Source organism: Pempheris klunzingeri, chromosome 16, assembly GCF_042242105.1.
Source record: "Pempheris klunzingeri isolate RE-2024b chromosome 16, fPemKlu1.hap1, whole genome shotgun sequence".
NCBI classification, from domain to species: Eukaryota; Metazoa; Chordata; class Actinopteri; order Acropomatiformes; family Pempheridae; genus Pempheris; species Pempheris klunzingeri.
The window spans coordinates 5,194,643-5,214,725 of record NC_092027.1 but is presented as its reverse complement, the minus strand read 5'-3'; the positions used below and the strand labels follow the sequence as shown (position 1 = coordinate 5,214,725).

General features: G+C 41.8%; 2 protein-coding genes across 2 annotated transcripts in view; both read right to left on the bottom strand.

Annotated features, from left to right (window-relative positions):
- Positions 1 to 8,597: 8,597 nt before the first annotated feature.
- LOC139215809 (doublesex- and mab-3-related transcription factor 1-like) lies at positions 8,598 to 10,514 on the bottom strand. Its single transcript, XM_070846841.1, has 3 exons — positions 10,112 to 10,514; positions 8,778 to 9,013; positions 8,598 to 8,687 (listed from the first exon to the last, which is right to left on the bottom strand). The coding sequence occupies exons 1-3, from the start codon at positions 10,512 to 10,514 to the stop codon at positions 8,598 to 8,600; spliced, it is 729 nt and encodes a 242-aa protein (XP_070702942.1).
- A 1,018-nt stretch (positions 10,515 to 11,532) lies between these two features.
- The window catches only part of pleca (plectin a), a 44,703-nt gene continuing 36,152 nt past the window's right edge, over positions 11,533 to 20,083 (bottom strand). The window contains exons 33-34 of the mRNA XM_070845996.1: positions 12,577 to 19,592; positions 11,533 to 12,464 (exon numbers count right to left, since the gene is read on the bottom strand). Coding sequence (XP_070702097.1) covers positions 13,392 to 19,592 — 6,201 coding nt within the window. The 3' untranslated portion in view covers positions 11,533 to 12,464; positions 12,577 to 13,391. The remainder of the gene's footprint in view (positions 12,465 to 12,576; positions 19,593 to 20,083) is intronic.

Genomic DNA, 20,083 nt, shown 5'->3' with positions numbered 1-20,083 from the left:
ACGTAGTCCTCTGTGCTGGCTGGTCAGATATACAGCAGGGCCGGCTGTTAAGTCCCTCCCCTCCTGAGGAACTGCCTCCTGACTCTGACTGTGAGGGAGTAACGGCTGGAGAACTCTTTGCACTCAGGTCAGGATGCCAGAAATTCCTGTAGACTTCCTCAGAAGTGTCCCCATTGTGATCTAAAACAATAACAGCAAAAAGTAGAGCGTTTCTAGCTGTACTGTAGGTGAGCCGATTTATTAACTTGACAATATAATCTAAGAAGGTCTAAGAAGGTATTCTGGTTAAACAGGGGGGGTCTTAAACCTTCTTTGTCTTGTATTGATGTACAGTAAATGATTCTTCTTATCACAATGTAATGAAAAGTGAGCAGTAATCCAGGCGCTTATCTTATTTGTCTGACCAGACCTGACAAGCAGAGCTGGATGCCCTGTGGTTAGGGACGGCTTTTTCTTTGTGAGTGTACTTCCCCCAAGTTTGGCAGGTTTTCAAGTGAAACGAGCAGAGACTTGATAGCTGGGGAGAGGAGGGTGGATGCTGGTCTGTCTTCATCAACAATATAGGAAATCAGCTGCGTCACAAAAACGACAACCTGTACAGAAACATCTGTTATTTTGTCATAAACCAGACACGAAGACATTAGTCACATTTCAATGACGACTGTGAAGTCATGTTTGGACTTATGTGCAGGTGGAAACAGTGAGGACACATTTTAACCAGGTGAAAGTTACAGCAGGTGATAACGAAGCTCCATTCAATCAAATATGAGACCACAAAAAATAATGTCACTTTAAAAACAGTCTGGTTTCCGACAGGTTTGTGCTCAAAAAGGATTAAAAAAAAAAAACATTTTATTGGCTGATTCAGTCACTGTATTGTAAATGACATGACACATTTTATTACTGGTGACTAGAATAAAAGTCTGTCTCAAATAAATTGAAAATAAAGAGTTTTTGAATGATTCCAACAGGAAATAACTCTTTTCTTCTGTTTAGAGTCGAGTACTTAAGTAACACTTGTGCCAAAAAGTAATGGGTGTTTACCGGGAACCTTTCCTGAGAAACCATGGGCCAAAATCAACTTGACTTATGGCGAAACAGATACCAAAGTGTCAAATTAAACTCAAGTGATTAACCTGATACGCAACCAAGCCGCTCCTTATTTGGTTATAAAGAGATTTCCCCACCTGTGTAAAACTCTTTTGAATAAAACCTGCCACCTCACGTTTGTCTTCCAGAATCAACACCTCAGGGCGCCATAGTTAAAGCCCAGGTGTGGCAGCGACAAGAAGGCAGGATTTGTCAAAAATCACAGTTAGGAGGACGTTTTAATTACACATTGTGGTTGTGTCGTCAATCCTACTCTGACATTTAGGTTTTTGGCTTTGAGCAAAATGAGTGTGTGAGATACCTGAGAAAAAGCCTCACAGCACTGAAATGTTGCAACAAGTCAACTGAGTAATAACTTGTACTGGAAATGAAGGCACTGACATAACGTGTTCTAGAGGCGTGATTTTTAGAGATGGCTGTCAGTCAGTCAGTCAGTCCGTCAGTCAGTCAGTCAGTCAGTCAGTCAGTCAATCTGTCAGTCAGTCAGTCAGTCAGTTAGTCAGTCAGTCAGTCCGTTCACCACTTTGCTCCAGACTGACGCATCTCTACAAGTACTGGGTGGAGTGTCTTGATATTCAATGGCTCGTGGTGACTCTGGTGATCCTCTGACTTTTCTTCTGGTGCTACCAACTGGTCAAAGTTGTCACTGTGAAATTCCTTAACATCTACAGGGTGGATTGGGACAACATGGGAGCCCAGATGATGAACGTTGACTTTGATGATCCCCTGAGTTTTCCTGTAAGGCCTCCATGAGGCTGACTTCTGTGGTTTTGAGTGAAATATCTCAACTATTTGACTTTTGCCGTGACATTCATGGTCTCCGCCTTTAATCTCTAACAACACATCATAAATTATAAAATGTTCACGTTTAGTATGTAAAATCTTCAAAGTAGCTGTAGTGCCTCTGATGTGGTAAAGAAAATATACTAATGTTCGACCACTGGGGAGCTACTCACTGAAACTATGTTGTTCCTGTTTACACTGCCGACCATGTTACCACACTGAAAAAAGTACCTTTTAAAATCTGCAAGGGAAGAAATCAACAACCCATGATACCAAGTACAAATCTTTAATCTTTGTGCAATTATATCTAATAATCATATTCATGATAATAATAATAATAATTATATGATAATGATACTAAGTAAGTGTTCATGAATGCACGCTTTACTCCTGTGTTTTTGCGCTGCTGTTCAATATTACATGCAGCTTTCTCAGGACTTTCATCTTCATTTTCCAGATGGTTCTGTTTTCATTTCTTCACTCTCACTCTTAATCCTGATGAACACACACTTTAAGCACAGTGCTTTGCTCCTCATCACAAGCCGTTTAAACAAACATGAACCACGCAGGCTACTGTTACACACTCTCGACAGCGATGAACGTGATGCAGTGTTTACTTAAGCAACTTTTTTAAAGAAATCATTAATAAAAAAAACTTGCTGAGACACACAAGCCTTTCTAAATGATTGCGTTGTCATGTGATACATCTCTGTGTGATCACAGTTACACCATTGCAGCTCTTGTCAGCAAGCCTTAATAGAGCCGTGCTAATGGTAATGCGGTGGCACTCGCCAGTGCAGCATTTATATGCAAATATCTTTCAGTTTGACTTTTACTTGTCCAACATCCTGCATGCCTTCACTGAACTCAGAAACACAGGTTTGGCCAGATATCATAGGCTATCAGTTTCTCAGGAAAAAGCTAATGATAGGATGCACACAGACCTACCTACTCCTGAGAAAAATGTGTGGATCTATAGCTGCAACATGTTCAGTTGTGGTTTTGAACTAGTCACTGTCTGTTCCCGGTTTGTTGCAAAATAACAATGAAATGCTTTAGCTGGAATCTAGAGCTGTTGCTCTGTGGGTTCGTTGTTGTAACAGGCCGCTGTCACATCACGAATATCCAGTTCCCTTGCTGATATAGAAAATAGTGATTGGTATTTGCTTTGTATTTAAGTCCTTGGTACATGGATGCAGTGCTTTTGTTGCAGGGAACATGGGAGTAACTGCACAGTGCACATGATGGGAGAATCATGAGGTGCATTGGGTATTTCTGCTGTTTGGCAGAACACACCTCGGTAGCTGGAGGCCCCAGTCTTTGGCTCAGGCTTTGAAACTGAGCCAAGTTTGATATTTAGATTGGAAGCTGCGCTAAACTGACTTTAGTAACCTGTTACAAACCAGTGCTTGCTCAGACGTGTTGTTTAGGGGGGGGGGGGTACCTTTCAGGCGTTCAGCTGAGGGGAAAGGGCCAGTTTCTGCAGTGGTCAGGCCAGTTTCATGATCAAAGTACAGCTGTTAAAAAGTCTGGGAGATGCTTGAATGCTGATGCCACAAAGACTCCTGGAGACATTTGATTATTTTGCCACGATTAAAATGATCAAATCAACCTAACTGCACCGTTTTAAAAACACAGAATTCACACACAGTACTTGGCTGTTATCCACATTATTTATAGAAACAAAAACTCCCTGTTGTGCACTATCAGGACACAGTTCCAGCTAAGATAGCTGCGTGTTTTGAGCGGCATTCCTTCCATTTCAGTTTCCTCCCCATAACCCCTGTCATCTGTCTTTCATTGCCCACTTATCAGCAAAAGATTTTTTTCGGTGTCCTCATTGTTAAAAGTCCTGCAGGATATTGCTCACTAGAATCCACCGGGACAGGAATGTTTTTTTTAAATAGTGCTTCCATTGTCCATTCTTGTCAGCACCACGCCCAGCTCCCTCTGCTCCGAGAGCCCCTGACTGCCTCAAATCATCAACACCTGTCCACTTTTCTTTGGGAGCATTTAAAAACAAAGATTATGTGTTATTGTTCTGACTGTTTAAAAGACTCTCTCGCTCTCTCTCTTTACTCACATGGCTCTCCACCGCTCGCATGCACACCCAGCTCGTCCCAACTCTCACTTAAAACCTACATCTATTTGCTAATCTGAAACCCACCCTTTGGACATGTGACAACCAAAAGGAATGTTGAAATCTGGCTGCATAAAAATGTGACTTGACAACTCTAATGGCTGAAACTGATTCTCATGAAAAGGTTGAAAAACACATCCACATACTCAACATGTATGCAGATACGACAGTGACATGGATCAAGAGCAAAAATGGTATGAAAATATTCAGCAGCTTCTGCCCCCGAGTTGATTTGTCATCACACACAGTTTGTACTTTCAGTTTTAGCTGTTTGTATTCTGAGGAACACTCAACAGCTTTTTCTGTTGAAATGGATTAATCCTTAATCTGGTTAGTGTGTCTCCTGACAACATGTGGTTTGATTTGCATTCCTGGACCACACTGGACAGGTTTTATCAGCCTGTGTTATCTCAGGCACACCCAGCCTTTCTCTTCCCCTGACAGGGCTGCACATGCTGACAGTGAGCTGTTTACTTGCTGCTTAATTGCACATGTCAAAGTGCTCAGTGTGCAAAAGAATGAATGTGAAACTAATCATTAACATCTACATTTGTTCTTCTGTTCTTCATCAAAGTGACCCCAACCCAATGACCGTGGAAAACACCATGGAATGGAGAACAGTTTGACATGTTTGATATTCATGCTAATTTAAAATGTTGTAGCTTAACTGTTATACAGGTGAAAAAGGAAGATCAAGCAGTGAATTCTGTAGACATTCTGTTAAAGGAATAGTTCAACTCTTTGAGAAATACACTGAATTCAGCCTCTTACCAACAGTTGGACGACAAGATCTCTCGTATCAGTGTGGACATCTAGTTATACTTGTTCATATGTTCCTATATCAAACAAACAAGATATAACATGCTCTTTATTAACTTTAGAAAGGCTGCTAAATGGATTTTGTTCAGCCATAGTCGACAAAACGTCTTATCTAACTCTCCCTCTTCTCTTTAGTTGGTGTGTAACTGTATTCCAATGAGCTTGATTTGAAAGTTTGACTCAGCTGAATTCTCTTGCTCCTCTCTGACCATGACGTGAGGTATTTTACGTATGCTGGACCCACCGACCCCCCTTTCATACAGAGCTGAACAAGATTTATCCCTCTGCCGTGTCAGTGAACACAACACCTGCGCTATCATCAGAGCTTTAGGGCTGGTGAACAGTAAAGTTAACCGTGATCAACAGCATGGCTACGACTGATTTTAGGGTGCATTTACCCTTTAAAGTCACAGCGGAACAGCAGGTGAATCATGTGGGTTTAGTTACACTGGAGATGAAACTCAAATCCTTGAAAATGAATTGTGAAAAAAAGTTAACGGAGTAGACAGAAACTTTGTTCACAAGAAAACTCCTTTAAAATTCTGCTTTCATGTTGTTGCATTAACTTTTCATAATCCAGTAAGATAAGAGAGACTTTATTTATCTTGTCAAGAGACAGAAAAGGTGCAGAAACAAAGTGTCAGTGACAGAAGTGCAAAGACGAGATATAACGAATATAAAGAATACAAATATAAAAATCGATGACAAATATAAAAGAATAAAATATAAAAAGGTGTCATGTAAGAATATAACAATGACCTTTTACTCTGACAATACCAAAGGATAGTAAAGGATCTGAATACTTCTTCCATCACTGATGTCTGAACCGGTCTGAACACACTGAGGCTTTGTCGGCCAGCCTTTGCAGACACAAAGCAGTGAAGGTCTTTTGCCAGATATTCTGGGTGTGTTACAGCAGCCATCGATCATCTTATGTGTCTACTGTTACAGAGTTACATGATGAGGAAAGTTATGAATTTCCTACAAACCTCTTGCAAAGCCAGACAAATGTGTTGTGTTTCCGTTTTCACTGCACAGAGGACACACACACACACACACACACCCACATTCTGCAGGCTATTCATTTGCAGTCTTTGCCAGGCGTTTGAAACAGAATCATAGAAACATGTTGCGCAATATAGCCCTTTGTAAATAGTAAAACCAGACCACAATAGACAATATGTGCTCGTTAGCTTTGACTGAGCAGAGCTTTAGGATTGAAGTCTCACATGTCGAATCTGAACAGGAGTGAATGTAACCTTTATGTTGGAGGTGGTGGAGACCCAAGCAGGGCCATTTGTGATCACACCCAGAAACTCCTATCTTTGCCATTTGTTCGCTCACTTAAGTTTAAACAAGCATAAAAACTACTGACAGCAGCGACACAGATCCTCTTACAGTTGTACTCGGCGCCAAGGCGGGTGTGGCGTTGATGCTTTCATCACCTGCTTCAGTGTTAGCAGCGTTCAACTCTGATGCACAGTCGTACAAACACCAGTGTTGACCTGCTGTATTTAGTCTGTGCTGACTGATTTGGCTTCTCCTTGTCCTCCAAAATTTAGTTTGAACAATCTTAGAAACTATGTGAGGAAATCTGTTACCCAGATGTGACCTTTTTCTATGTGAATTTTCAAGTTAAAAGTCCGTCCTGACATGAAACATGAAAGTTTTCCTGAACTGTCATGTAGCACCACCATTATTCCTAACTTTTGGTTTGTTCAATACTTTTGCTGTAGACCAAATACCTGCATATGTCATGATTCAGACTGACAGTCCTTCTGAAAGTTATGAGGGTGTCTGGTAAACCCAGCATAGATGTCTCGATTGTGGTAAAAAAAAAAAAAACAGGAATTAAGAGAAAAACAAAAGTGTACACAAGCGTAGACACACACATGCTTCACCTCTTGGCAGCTCAGTTAAGTCCCTCAAGTTGCTGATGCCAACATGAATCGGTCTAATGAAAATCACACCAGCATGAAGAGGATGAGGGTGCGGTGTTGCACTGTTCGCCTCCTCCTGAAGTCCTTCATAACGCTCCAACATGTTAGTGACAAATAAACAGCAGCACAGGGTCATTGTTACGTACTGTGGTTCTCTGTACTATCACCTGCTCTGCGTCTACATTTAGCTTTAATGTGATTACCAGCGGTGAAAGAAGTACTGAGATCCTTATAGAGTAAAAGCAGCGATACAACAATGTAAACTCTCATGTGCTCCACCGCTGCTAAAAAGTCCTGCATTCAAAATCCCACTTTAGTGAAAGTACAGAAGTATAATCAGCTAAAGGAACTTTAACTATCAAAAGTAAAAGTATTTTTCTGCAGACAAGTAGCCCTGTGACTGATACAGATTATTGGATATTTTATCATTAGATTGTTAATGTTTATGCACCAGTACTGTTGTAGCTGTAATTACTTTATTAGGTGGTTTCCAAAGGGACACAAGATAAATCTGTAACTTTGGCCTTGAACATTTTTATCGTCTTACGTAACAAAACAACTAAAAAGTGCATTTACCTCCGACACAGAGAAGTAACAGTATAAAGTAGCATTAAATGAAAACATGAAAGTAAAGTTTTACTTGAACACAGTAAATGTACTTAGTTACATTCCACCAATGGTGATTACATCGCTTGATAAGTTTCTTCCTTCAAACTGTTGACTGTTTTAAGTAAATGCACCAAATGGGACATTTGGGTTATTCCTCCCTCTCGCAGTGCCCCAGTGCCTTGAACAAACACAAAAACAGTGTAGAAACCCAGAGGAGGAGTTACACAATCTGAGACTAATGAACCAGCAAAGGTCTTGGCAGTGGAAGAATTTGGGACGGGAACTGAAAGTGTGTCTGCTCCTCCGTGTGGACATCAAACAGAAGTGTACATCTGAGCATTAGCATTAGCATCAGAGGGTGAGCTTCACTGAAATCACAAGACACGTGTTAAAATGATGGTTATTAATCCCAGAATTGCCCCTTTTTGATGTGGGTGAAAGAGAGAAGATGGAAGCAACAAGGGGGAAATAAAGAAGATGATGGGGATGAAACAACAAACCATATCCTTTATTATTTTACCTTAAAATGACATTAAATTGGCACATTAACAATGATGTAACTGAGGTATTTCAAGGAGATGATGAATGAATGGACTAAAGAATTGTAATTTATTGTAATCTTAATGGATTATATGCTTAGAAGGTGAAAACCCCTTTAAAATTGTGCAAACCCACCAAATTCATCCTTTAAAAGGGCCTCACTTTTTTAATTGGGGTGAAGCTCAAACCTGTCAATAGACCAAAAAGCACTGGCTATTCAACACAGTTTAAAATATCTTCATTTCAACGTTAGCAATGACGAGTGTGGAAGAGATGAAACGTTACTGGTTGATTAATACTAGTAGTTACTAGACTGGCAAAATTGTTGGCTCATCAAATAGAAGTTAACTTTTTAATTAGAAAACGGAAGGAAATACCACATGAAAGAATAGTTCTTCTGTTAGAATCAAAGTAAACTGTTTTAGCTACAACAACATGACACCACAGGTTAGTAAGAACTGGCACCAACTGCTTTTGTAAAAACTGTATTGAAGAAATGCTTTGATAAAAAATAGATAAGGAACGATAAACCTATTCAGCTTTTATCGTCCTTATAAACAAACTCAGTGCCAACAAGAAATGACATGCCAACTGTTATGTAAGTGGACTGAACACAAGTGTGCTGCACTGCTGATTTATTAATAGTTACCGCTGATTTACAACTGATCGATTGATGTGGGTGCTGCATCTGGGTCTCCTGCCAGGGCTTGGGGCGTGAGGGGGGTGGACGGTGGCTCTCTGCAATCCTGACACATCAAACAAACGAGAGAATGACATTTTGATGATGTATTTTCGATGCATCTGGCCCACAGGATATGAAGAGAACAGCCACTTACAGCAGGAGGTCCAGGCTCGGACGGAGGTGGGTAAAGCACAGCACCCGACTCGTAGTGGGAGAACATTAGCGGTCCACAGAGGCCACCGCTGTAAAGCCCAGCAGGCACGGGCGGCAACCATGGCATGTTGAAGAGGGCGTTTGGAAACGGTGCGTAGCCGCCGGGGTAGTGACCTGACATCCTGAACGGAAAGTGAACATGATGCAGCGGAGCGGTCGGGCCAAAGTGAGGGACGTCTGGAAGGAAAGGTAAGACATTATAAGGTACATCTGATCAGACTGATTTAGGATGAGCAAAGAGGTCCATCCATTCACAGTCACACCATAACTCAAGGTAATTAATAATTACAGTGGCTGTAACTGATGGTTGCTTTGAATGTTTATTAATTTGCCAATTATTTTTGTGTATGAAATGAAAAAAGTGACAAAATACCATCAAAAAAAGGATTGTTTTGACAGTCCAACAGTCAAAAACCCAGAGAAAATGTAACCAACTATATCACCAAGAAAATCAGCAGGAGCAAAAACCTATGTAGTATTTATATTTGAAAAATGACAAACTGCTACTCATTATAGGTGCTGATTCATTATCAGTTATTCAATACATTATTTCAGACCTAAAACATTTAATTATATTTTAATATTACATATTTATGAACCTCTTAAAGATGATGTTTTTTATAAATATCATTCATGTTATTATAATATCTGTTTTCACACAGAGCTGCATGAGCTGTTCTATAAATATTATCTGTTATTGGACAGATCAATCACTCGTCCTTTTTACTATAAAAGCTTTAGATGTACTGAAAGTGTCTCAGTGTGACTTATTGATAATCACAGTAGTTTCTAAATTAAAAACAAACAAAAACAAACTCCTATTTCGCGCCACCGAACCGTTCGACCAATCAGCGGGCGTTCCGTTGCCGCCCGTTGATGACGTCAGCGCCACCGAGCGTTCGACAGTTCGAATGTTTTGTTTTAAATAAAGTGGAATAAAACTGATCTCACGTTCTGTTAACGACGTTATCTCGTCTGTTTCAAGCTAATTATTAATGTTAAAAGTAGCTAAAAAAATACCCAAACACGTTCAGTTCTACTCTTCTGTTTCATGTAGCCATGATGTTTTAGTGGACTTTAACTCTTCTGTTTTCTAAACAGGTTTGTTAAGTCACAACTACTCAGCTAAACCTAAATGTTTATGTGCAGGAACAGTTTGCTGACTTGGAGGCAGGTCGACATATTAAACACAGTAACAACATAACTTACTAAAAGTGTTAAAAGTATCGTTGGAAGCGAAGGGCAGCGTTTTTCTGTCGTCCAAACCGGCCACACCGTCTCCTCCCGCGGCAGGTCTGCTCCGGGGCTCCGGGGGGCTCGAGGCGGTGGTGTCTGCCCGCTCCAGGGCCCCTCCTGCCGGGGGCCGCATCGGTCCACCTGTGGCCGACGGACGAGCGCCCCCATCCGCGTCCGAGGCGCTACACGCCCCCCCGTCAGCCGCTGGCTTGCCGCCGCCGGGTCGCTGCTCCTTACTTTTGCCCCTCTTCAGGTCGCGCTGGAGGGCCGTGATCCGAGTCCTCTGGGTGATGAGGTAACACTTCCAGCAGTCGCACGTGAGAAAAGGGCAGAACTTGACGTGGCCCTTCTGCGGGACGATGATCCCATGGTGGCGGCAGCGGGTGCACTTCGGCTGCCGCGGTGGCTCCTCTACAGACAGCTGCTGTTTAGACAGAGACATGCTGTCATTCCACTGATGGCTCCTCGGTGGTGGTCAGAGAAGATGGACCCTTCTCTGATTTGAAGGGTCTTGTGACCTGATCTGAACTTTGGATAGAATGTATCATTTGCAGGTGTGGGAAAATGTGACTGACTGTATTGGCTCATGGCCACAGACCGTAGAGACCAATGAGAGTCTCCAGGATGATCACTGGGCAGATGGTCAGACTCAGCATACTGTGACACAAAGTCAGAGCTGCTGTATTATGTGTGTAAAATGCATCTGTAAGGTAATATGGCCTCTAACTAACTAGAACTGGCCTCTAACTAACTATAACTGGCCTCTAACTAACTATAACTGGCCTCTAACTAGTACCACTTGTAGTTCAGGCCCAGTGACTGTAGGTTATCTACAACAGTGGTGTCAGGGAAGCAGTTTATTCATCTAAGTCTAATGTTCCAATTTCCATATTAACCGTGTTTGTTTCACAGGTAGTTACTTTGCAGATTAAGATTTTACACAAAAACTAAATCTAAAAGTTTAAAACTAAATATATTGCATACCTTAACAGTACTTTAGTACAGTATAAATTAAAATTATCATCACGTTCAACAGCTTTAAGGTTAAATAGCCGTTTACACACTAAAGCATAAGCAGTTACATAGCTGGAATATAATCACACGTACTTTTACAAGTACTACTACTTGTCATGGAGTATTTTCACATTGTGGTACTGTTATTTCTACTTAAGTGACCACTAGATGTCAGTCGCCTGCTGATTTTCAAAACCATCCATCCTGTTCACTGTAACATCAGGCAGATATTCAAACATGCAAAATCCTCACTATAAGACAGTTCTGATTGATTACTAAATAATTATACCTTCCCCCCCACAATAATTATAGCTCTACTAAGTAATTCTATACGTTTGTCCATGGTAATCCATCTTAATTCAAATGAATCTATTAACGGATAAAATCATAAGGACCAAAAATATCTGATATGTAAATATTACAAATAATGAGCTAAAGACAAAACATTTCATTTCCATGTTTATTTACATAGCGTAAGGTGTTACAATAAAATTCCTTGTCACCATTTTATTATAAATACACCATTTTAACCAAGGCCTGCTAACCCTCATTAAAATACATCCTTCAAACCATTTGAAACGTGATAATAAAACAAATGCTTTAATGGATACATCTTTTTCGTTTTTGCACCTTTTTAAAATGTTAGTAAATCATGCAAAGCAAAAATATAGAGTACGAAAATAAAATGATATAGATTGAATGTGTTGCTTTACAAAGGAGAAGTCAAACGAGTGTGTGCGGTGGAAAATACAAATACTGGATCTGGTGGCGAAGCTTAAAGATCTCTCTCAAAGAAATGTTATGTAATGGCTTTTAGCAATAGTGCTCTATATCATCATCAATATACAGTACATACATTACTTGAAGGGAAAAAAAAATAAAATAATGTAGATCTTATCTATTTAACATTCAAACCATACATTTGAGCCCTGTGTGACTACCAGGTTTTATGACGCAGAAATAAACAGTTGTTATTTTAAAGTTAGACTGTGACATATTATAGTTGGACTGTAAAAAGGCTTACCTGAAAACACAGTAATCATAGGTTATGTGTAGCATTGCTCTTTCAGTCATGCATTAGTACGTTTACAGTGTAGCCACTGCACCACCTCATAATGCTCGACATTGAAGTGTTAAAGAGTATTCTGCAGGCACTTACAAAGCACGGCTTAGGCCTTTAAATGAGTTCAAGATTAGATGCGAGTTTCAAAATGGTCCATCATTATAAGACTATGATGAAACGTCATGTGGGCAAGTGTGTTTCTGTACTGTTGCATAAAATCGTTGATTACAGTGACGGTCCAAATTAATGCGACTGGTCTCTGGAAGACATCTGAGCAAAGAGCCGAGGAGACGAGATGAACTGTGAAGACGATATCTGGAAGAGATTCAACATTGAACAAGAACATTAGACTTCTGGGCTTAACAGACACTGAATGACACAAACATACCCACAAAATGATGAAGTGATTAGATGTAACTCTTCGTACCTTGTGAAACTGTCAAGAAGGGCAGGGACTTGATTGTGTTGGTCTTGAGGTTGGATGTGTTAAATCCACAACTTGCGAATTGTGTTAATGTTGATAATAGGCTACTCCAGGTGTAACTCCAGGTGTGTTATGACAGACAGCTGGGAATGGAGCAGATATTGGCAGAGTATATGTGGCAGTTTAGGCCAGGAGAGAAAAGATCTTGAAGCTTGGCGTTCTTAAAGCAGACAGTCTTAGTGTTTATTCATCTTCGGGAGACTCCTTATTCTGCTCTGCAGAGTGGCATTTATCTTTCTGTATTATCTATTTTTTTTTATATATATATATTCAAAACATTCAGAAATATACACATGAACAGAAAGTTTTGTTTTACACTAATTTTGGTTCTCCTCAACAATCAGGCTAATGGTAATGGACAGTTTCGGTTATAGTGTCACGCACATAATATTGTAAATATTATCTGTGGAACAGTAAATGCTTATAATTTTAAACTTTAAAAACCAAAAATAAAATTCATAAACACTTTAAACTTTTGTGGTAGATATTGGAAATAATAAACAGCTCTCACAAATGCTGCTTACAGTACGGTAATTGTGAAGTCTTGTAAGATAGCACAAACATAAAGTAAATGTAAAATATACAACAGACAAAATAATCCAACTTGTATAAAATTAAATATGCAAAGTCCTATAACAGCCACATGCAGAGCAGAATAAAGAAAGTCTTTATTCAACTGAGGATTAGGCATCTGGTGAACACTGTGGTTTTGTAGTGTATCCTTCCCTTAGAAAATCACTCCTTTACTTTCAAACTTATCAGTATCGGCGGCCATAGCTCGGTGAACTGTAGGAGGAGGAAGAGAAGGTTGTCGTGAAACTTGAACCCGTGGCATCAAAGCTGCCCCTTCTGGAGCCTGACCTGGAACCAGATCTTGAGCCAGACCGCGACCCAGTGGCGGAGCCTGAGCCGCTTATGCTATAGGGACTGTAGAGGCCTTTGCTTGATTGAGATGATGCTTCAAGTAGTCGCAGACCACTCCCCTCCTCTATCATGCTTCTTTCCATGGCATCCTTGTAAGAGATTTTAAGCTTGGTTTTAGGGCATGTGAGGTATTTTGAGTATGCACTGACATCTCGTAACTTCTGCGCAGTGCGTGCATCCAAGGTGCCCTTCTTCACAGCCTCATCTATGGAGACCCTGCTGGTGGCATCTGGTTCAATTAATCCACCAGTGAGATACTGGACCTCGAGGAATCGCTGCCCGGCCTCGTAGTACAGCCAGCCTTTCTTTAGAGCTTGGGCTGCTGACATTTTGGTTTTGGTTCTGGGATCCTCAAATCCATTGCACGCCTTCTGGGCAAGAGTGATGCGGTCCACCATGATTTTATCCACAAGCCCTTTGTTCATTGCATCTGTGACAGAGAATTTCTCTCCAGTGTTTGGGTCGATAATACCTCCTGTGCAGGCCTGAGCTTCCAGAAGCCTTTGACCTGTTATATTGTCCAAAAGGTTTCTGTGTATGGCCTCTGTGATGGACACCTTCTCCAGTGTTTCTGTGTCTAAGATTCCGGCCACAGGGCCAGTTTCCTCTGTTGGGTCGTTCCATGTGGTTGCTGGTGTTTTTATAGAAGGTATTGGGCTCATGGGGTAAGAGGAAGAGGAGCCAAAGGAGGATGAACGTGACCTGACGCCGCTCATGTTTCCAGACAGCATATCTGCAAACTCTGTGATGGACAGAGTTCCTGCACGGTACTGATCCAAAGCCGACTTGTCAATCAGGCCCCTTGAGATTGCGTCATCAATGTCATACTGCCGACCAGACCTTCTGTCAGTGATTATGGATTTCACAACACCGTCAGATGAGGTGATGGTGACTTCCTCCCATTCACACTCCTGCTCTGCAAGCTCAAGATACGTCTGGTGGTCAATGAGTCCTTTCTGGTATGCCTCGTACACAGACATCTCTTTGCCTGTCTCAGGGTCGACGATGACAACCCTGCGTTTGCGAACAGAAGACTTGGATGACGTCTTCCTCTCACGCTTCTTTTCTTTAAGCAGCAGCAGAGCGAGGCCTGTTTCTGGGTCTGTCATACACCTTTCCATCAGCTGCAGATAGGTGAGATTTTCCTCAGTGTTTGGGTCAAAGAAGCCCTTTGTGTCATCAGATGGGTCAGTGAGGATTTCATTCATTTCCTCATCAAAGAGACCACGTTCGTACGCAGTTTCGACGGGCAGGCGATGGCTCTCCTGTGGATCAATGATTCCACCAGTAGCAATTTGAGCCTCTAGCAGACGAATGCCGTGGTCTTTCAGAATGAGGCCCTTTTTCATAGCCTGGAAGAGTGAGATGATCTTGCCAGAATAAGGATCTTTGTAGCCTGTGACAGCTCGTTCAGCTGAGTGGAGTTTATCTTTAAACTCTGGGCCAACAACACCCATCTTAACAGCTTCAGTGACATTTAGTTTCAGGTTTTTAATGGGATCTATGACATATCCTGTGGCAGCTTGAGCCTCAAGGAGCTCAAAGGCAGTCCCTGGTCTGATCATGTTTTTCTTCATTGCTTGGTAAATAGACAGGCGGTCTTTGCTGGATTCTACATACACACCAGCAATACAGCTGGTACCCTCGAGGTATTTTTTCACGTCTCTGCTGACCTCCTCCACTGTAATGGTACCCTCGGTGAGTTCGTTGTATGTTTTTTGGTTGATGATCTGTGAACGAAGTAGCTCCTCCACAGTGATTTGCTTTCTGAGACCCTTGAAGAGAAGTCTTCTATCTGCCAGTGAAAGTAGCCGCAAACCACTTTCTTTATCAACTCTGCATCTTTTCAGTAGTTGGCCGTAGGACAGTTTTTCATCTGCTGTTGGATCAGTGTAACCTCGCACATCCCCAGTGGGTTCAGATATTCTGTCAAGTGTCTCCTTGTTGATGTATCCACGCTGCATGGCAACGTCTGTGGGGAGGTGGAAGTAGTACTCTGGGTCCATTAGTCCACCAGTGGCATTCTGGGCCTCCAAAAGCCTCAGGGCATAATCTTCAAGAACAAGGTCTTTTTTCATTGCCTGGAAGAGAGAAATCACCTTCCCGGTGTATGGGTCCTTGTACCCGGTAACTGCTCTCTCAGCAGAGAGAAGTTTGTCATGAAGTTCAGGGCCCACGAGCCCCTTGCGTACAGCTTCATCAACTGTGAGAAGTTCATCTTTCACTGGATCAATCATGAATCCTGTTGCTGCTTGGGCCTCGAGGAGATTCAAAGCAACTTCAGGCTTAATCTTTCCGCTCTTCATAGCCTGGTAAATGCTGATCTTTGGAGGACTGTCTGACATGATTCCAGCAATGCAACCAGTACCAAAGAGGTACTGTTTTACTGACGGCATTTCCATTACCTCACGAATAGTCATCTTTTCTTGTTTCAAGAGGTTGTATGTGTGCAAGTCAATAATTCGAGCACTGTATAGCTCCTCAATAGTAATTCTCCTTCTGATTACGTCACATGACATGCTCTGCTCTGTCTTTAGAGACTCCCTTTGTTCAACGATTTCAATGATGATGATTAGCATTCTATCCTTTGTTATTTGCCCTGAGCGATACTGCTCCATGAGGCGGCGTCTGTCCTCTTCTGGAAGCATATTTGAGTTCATGACCTCCCAAATAGTCATGCTCTTTCCTGCAAAGCTCTTATGAGGGATCTCAATTTGAGTGTTTGCTAGATCTGTTTGAGCTTGCTCTTCTGTGTATTGATACGATTTCTCAGTGGGAGCAGGAGCTTCGACCTTTGACAGAGGCAGGTAGCACAGACCAGTGCTGGGATCTCTTACACATTTCTCTACCAACTGCTTGTAAGTAACACTTTCATTGGTGTTGGGATTGGTGAAGCCTTTAACGTCACCTGAGGGTTCATTGAAGGACTTGGACATTTGCTTGCTCAAATAGCCTCGCTGAAAGGCCACATCACTGGGAACACGATGACTGCTGACTGGATCAATGATCCCCCCTGTAGCGAACTGGGCCTCTAGGAGAGGAATAGCGTGCTCCCTCAGAACGAGCTCTTTCTTCATGGCTTGGAATAGAGAAATTTTATTGCCTGTATATGGATCTTTGTATCCCGTCACTGCTTTCTCAGCTGACAGAAGTTTCTCATGCAGCTCTGGGCCAACAACTCCATCTTTTACAGCATCATCCACAGAGTATTTCAGATTTTTGACTGGGTCAGTTATGAAACCAGTTGCAGCTTGGGCCTCAAGTAGCGCAAGCCCAGTGTTTTGTTGCAAAACATTCTTTTTCATTGCTTGATATATGGTTAACTTCTCATTTGTATCCCCCATAGTGATGCCATTAATGCTGTCTGTGCCCTGCAAGTATTTGCGGACATTATCCGTTTCACTAACTTCTTTAGGTGTCTTTTTACCCTGCTTGAGTTGGTCAAATGTGGCCTTATCGATGATGTTTGAATCAAGCAAAGACTCGGCAGTGACTGGTGCTCTAAGGCCCTCAAAACAGGCCTCTTCCTGTGTTTTGTCCTCTTTTTCGTCAACCATTGTTATCACAATCTTTATCAGCTTCTCAATTGTCACCTGTCCCATTCGGTACTGCCGAATGAGCTGTATCCTTTGCTCCTCAGTGATATATTCAGAGTGTATGATCTCCCAAATTGTGACTTTTCTTCCTTTGAAAGGGCCATACTCCAGCTCCATAGTTTTCTGGTTCAAAGTCTCTTTTGTTTTAGCCTCTGTAATCTGTTTCTCTTCTTTTGGCTTTGCAGCTTTCTTTGACAGAGGAAGCAATGGGAGTCCAGTCTCTTTGTCTGGGACACATTTATTCATGAGCTGAGCATAGGTTGAATCCTCTTGCGAGTTAGGATCATAAAAGACCTTTGTTTCCTCAGTGTTTTTGTTCAAGATCTTGCTGATATCCTCATCAAAATAGCCACGCTTGCAGGCAACCTCATGTGGGATGCGATAGCTTTTAACAGGGTCAATAATTCCACCTGTTGAGAGTTGTGCCTCAAGCAGACGGATGCCATGGTCTTTCTTTATAAGGCCCTTGGTCATGGCTTCAAACAGAGACACCTTCTTTCCTGTGTATGGATCATTGTAGCCGCTGACGGCTCTCTCTGCTGACAGAAGTCGTTCATGCAGTTCTGGTCCCACAAGACCCGATTTAACAGCTTCATCAACAGGGACCCTCTCATTTTTGACAGGATCGATTATAAACCCAGTCGCTGCTTGAGCTTCAAGAAGGTTCATTGCAGTTTCTGGTGAGAGTAATTCCTTCTTCATAGCTTGATAGAAAGGCATTTTCTCCTTGGTTGGTTCATTCAACAGTCCAGCAATGCTCGGTGTTCCTTGTAGTGCTTTCTTCACGGGCTCCATCTCAGAGATTTCTTTAACCGTAATCTTGCCAGTACTCAACTGGTTGAACAAATCTTTGTTTATAATCTTTGTCTCCAACAGTTCACTTGTGGAGACTGGAGCCCTCAAACCATTAAAGACATTTTCATTATTCTTCTCCTTGTCTTCCACAACAGTGATGACAATTTTAATAATCTTCTCTACTGTGATCTTTCCTGTTTTGTACTGGCGAATCAATTCTCTTCTTTGCTCTTCAGTGAAATACTCTGAATTTATGACTTCCCAAATGGTGACAGTTTTGCCTTTGAATTTTCCAAAAGGCACATTAACATTTGATTTACTGAGCATTTCTTTCGTCTCCTGATCTGTGAATGTTCTCTTACTTTGAGCAGCTTGCTCTGTTACTGGTAAGATCAGCAGTCCCGTCTCTGCATCTTTGATGCATTTCTCCAGTAGCTGTTTGTAAGTGAGTTGTTCCTGAGTGCTGGGGTCAATGAATAATTTGCAATCATCACTGGGATCACTGAGCTTCTTGTTCATGTCTGCATCAAACTGACCCTGCTTGTAGGCGGTCTGAAGTGGCACTCTGTGACTATTGATGGGGTCAATGATGCCACCAGTTGCAAGCTGTACATCTAAGAATTTGGTGGCTTGCTCCTTTTCAATAAGTCCCTTTTTCATGGCCTCAAAGAGAGAGATTTTGGCTCCAGTATAGGGATCTCTGAAGCCAGTGGCTGCTCGCTCTGCAGAGAGCATCTTGTCATGGAGCTCAGGGCCTATTAACTCATCTTTAACAGCCTTGTCTACAGAGAGGAGTTTATTCTTCACTGGATCTACGATGTAACCTGAAGCTGCTTGAGCTTCCAGGAGCATTGCGGCAGTGTTGGGAGTGATCTTGTTCTCTGTCATAGCCTGATAGACACTCATTTTCTCTTTGGATGGAGTCAAGACACCTCCAACAGAGTTCTGTCCCTTGAGACATGATTTAACTTTATCAGTCTTTGCTAGGTCTTGCACAGAGGCTTTGCCCTTTTTCAATTTGTCAAATTCTTTTTTGTTCAGGACACCAATGTCATGAAGCCTTTCAGCAGGAACTTTCTCTCTAATTCCATCAAATGCCAAAGGTGATTCTCCGTCTTTCTTCGCACCGTCCACTTCAACAGAGCCATTGAAAACTTTCTTTGTTGTTCCCACCATTGTCATGGCAACTAACTGCTCCTCAGGAACCTTATCAGTTTGCACTTCAATTTCCTTCGTTTTGGATGCTCCCTGTTTGGAGGCAGTCTCAAGACTCTGGAGTTTCTCTCTGAGCTTTTTGTTTTCCTCTGCCAGGAGTTTTTCTTGTTCAAGCCTTTTCTTTTCAATCACTTCCATTTCTTTCTGCTTGCTCTGCATCTCTGCTTCAGCCTCCTTTTGTTTCTTTACAGCTTCATCCATAATGGCCTTAAGTTTATTCTTCTCCTCTTCCATGAGCTTCCGCTGACGCTCTTGCTCATCTTTGAGAGCTTTGGCCTTGTTCACTTCATCCTCAAACTGTTTCTGAAGCTTATTTTTCTCAGCTTCAACAGCCTTTTCTCTTTTCAACAAAAGTTCCTTCTCTGTGAAGAAGGACTGCTGAAGAATGGCCTTCTGTTGCTCAATTTGTTCTTGTTGCGCATTTACCATCTGTTTGGAAAAAAGAAGATAACAAAATCAGAAATATGTCAACGAAACATCACTCAATCATTGCATGTAAAGAAATATTTAAAGTAATAGTTCAACAATTTTGGGAATACGCTTTCTTGCCGAGAGTTAGATAAGAAAATCGATCTCATGTCCGCACACTTTAAGCAGCTACAGCCAGAAGCCTGGCCTCTCTCTGGGTAACAAAATTCACCAATCAGCACCTCTAACCTCACTAATTAACACATTATCTCGTTCTTTACAGGGTCTGTAACATTGGAGGTCTGTAACATTGGAGAAACAAGTGTAAAGTAGGCTAGATTGTGGCTTGATTATCCAAATGAAGAAATCCCATCCCTCCCTTCCAAGCTACTCCCCCACAACACATGAACACACACGGGCTGATTACTGCTGGAGATGAGTCCATGATAGACATCAGAAGATTGGCATCACAGCGGCTCTGCAGCTGAGCTTTTCTAGTCCAACAAATCAAC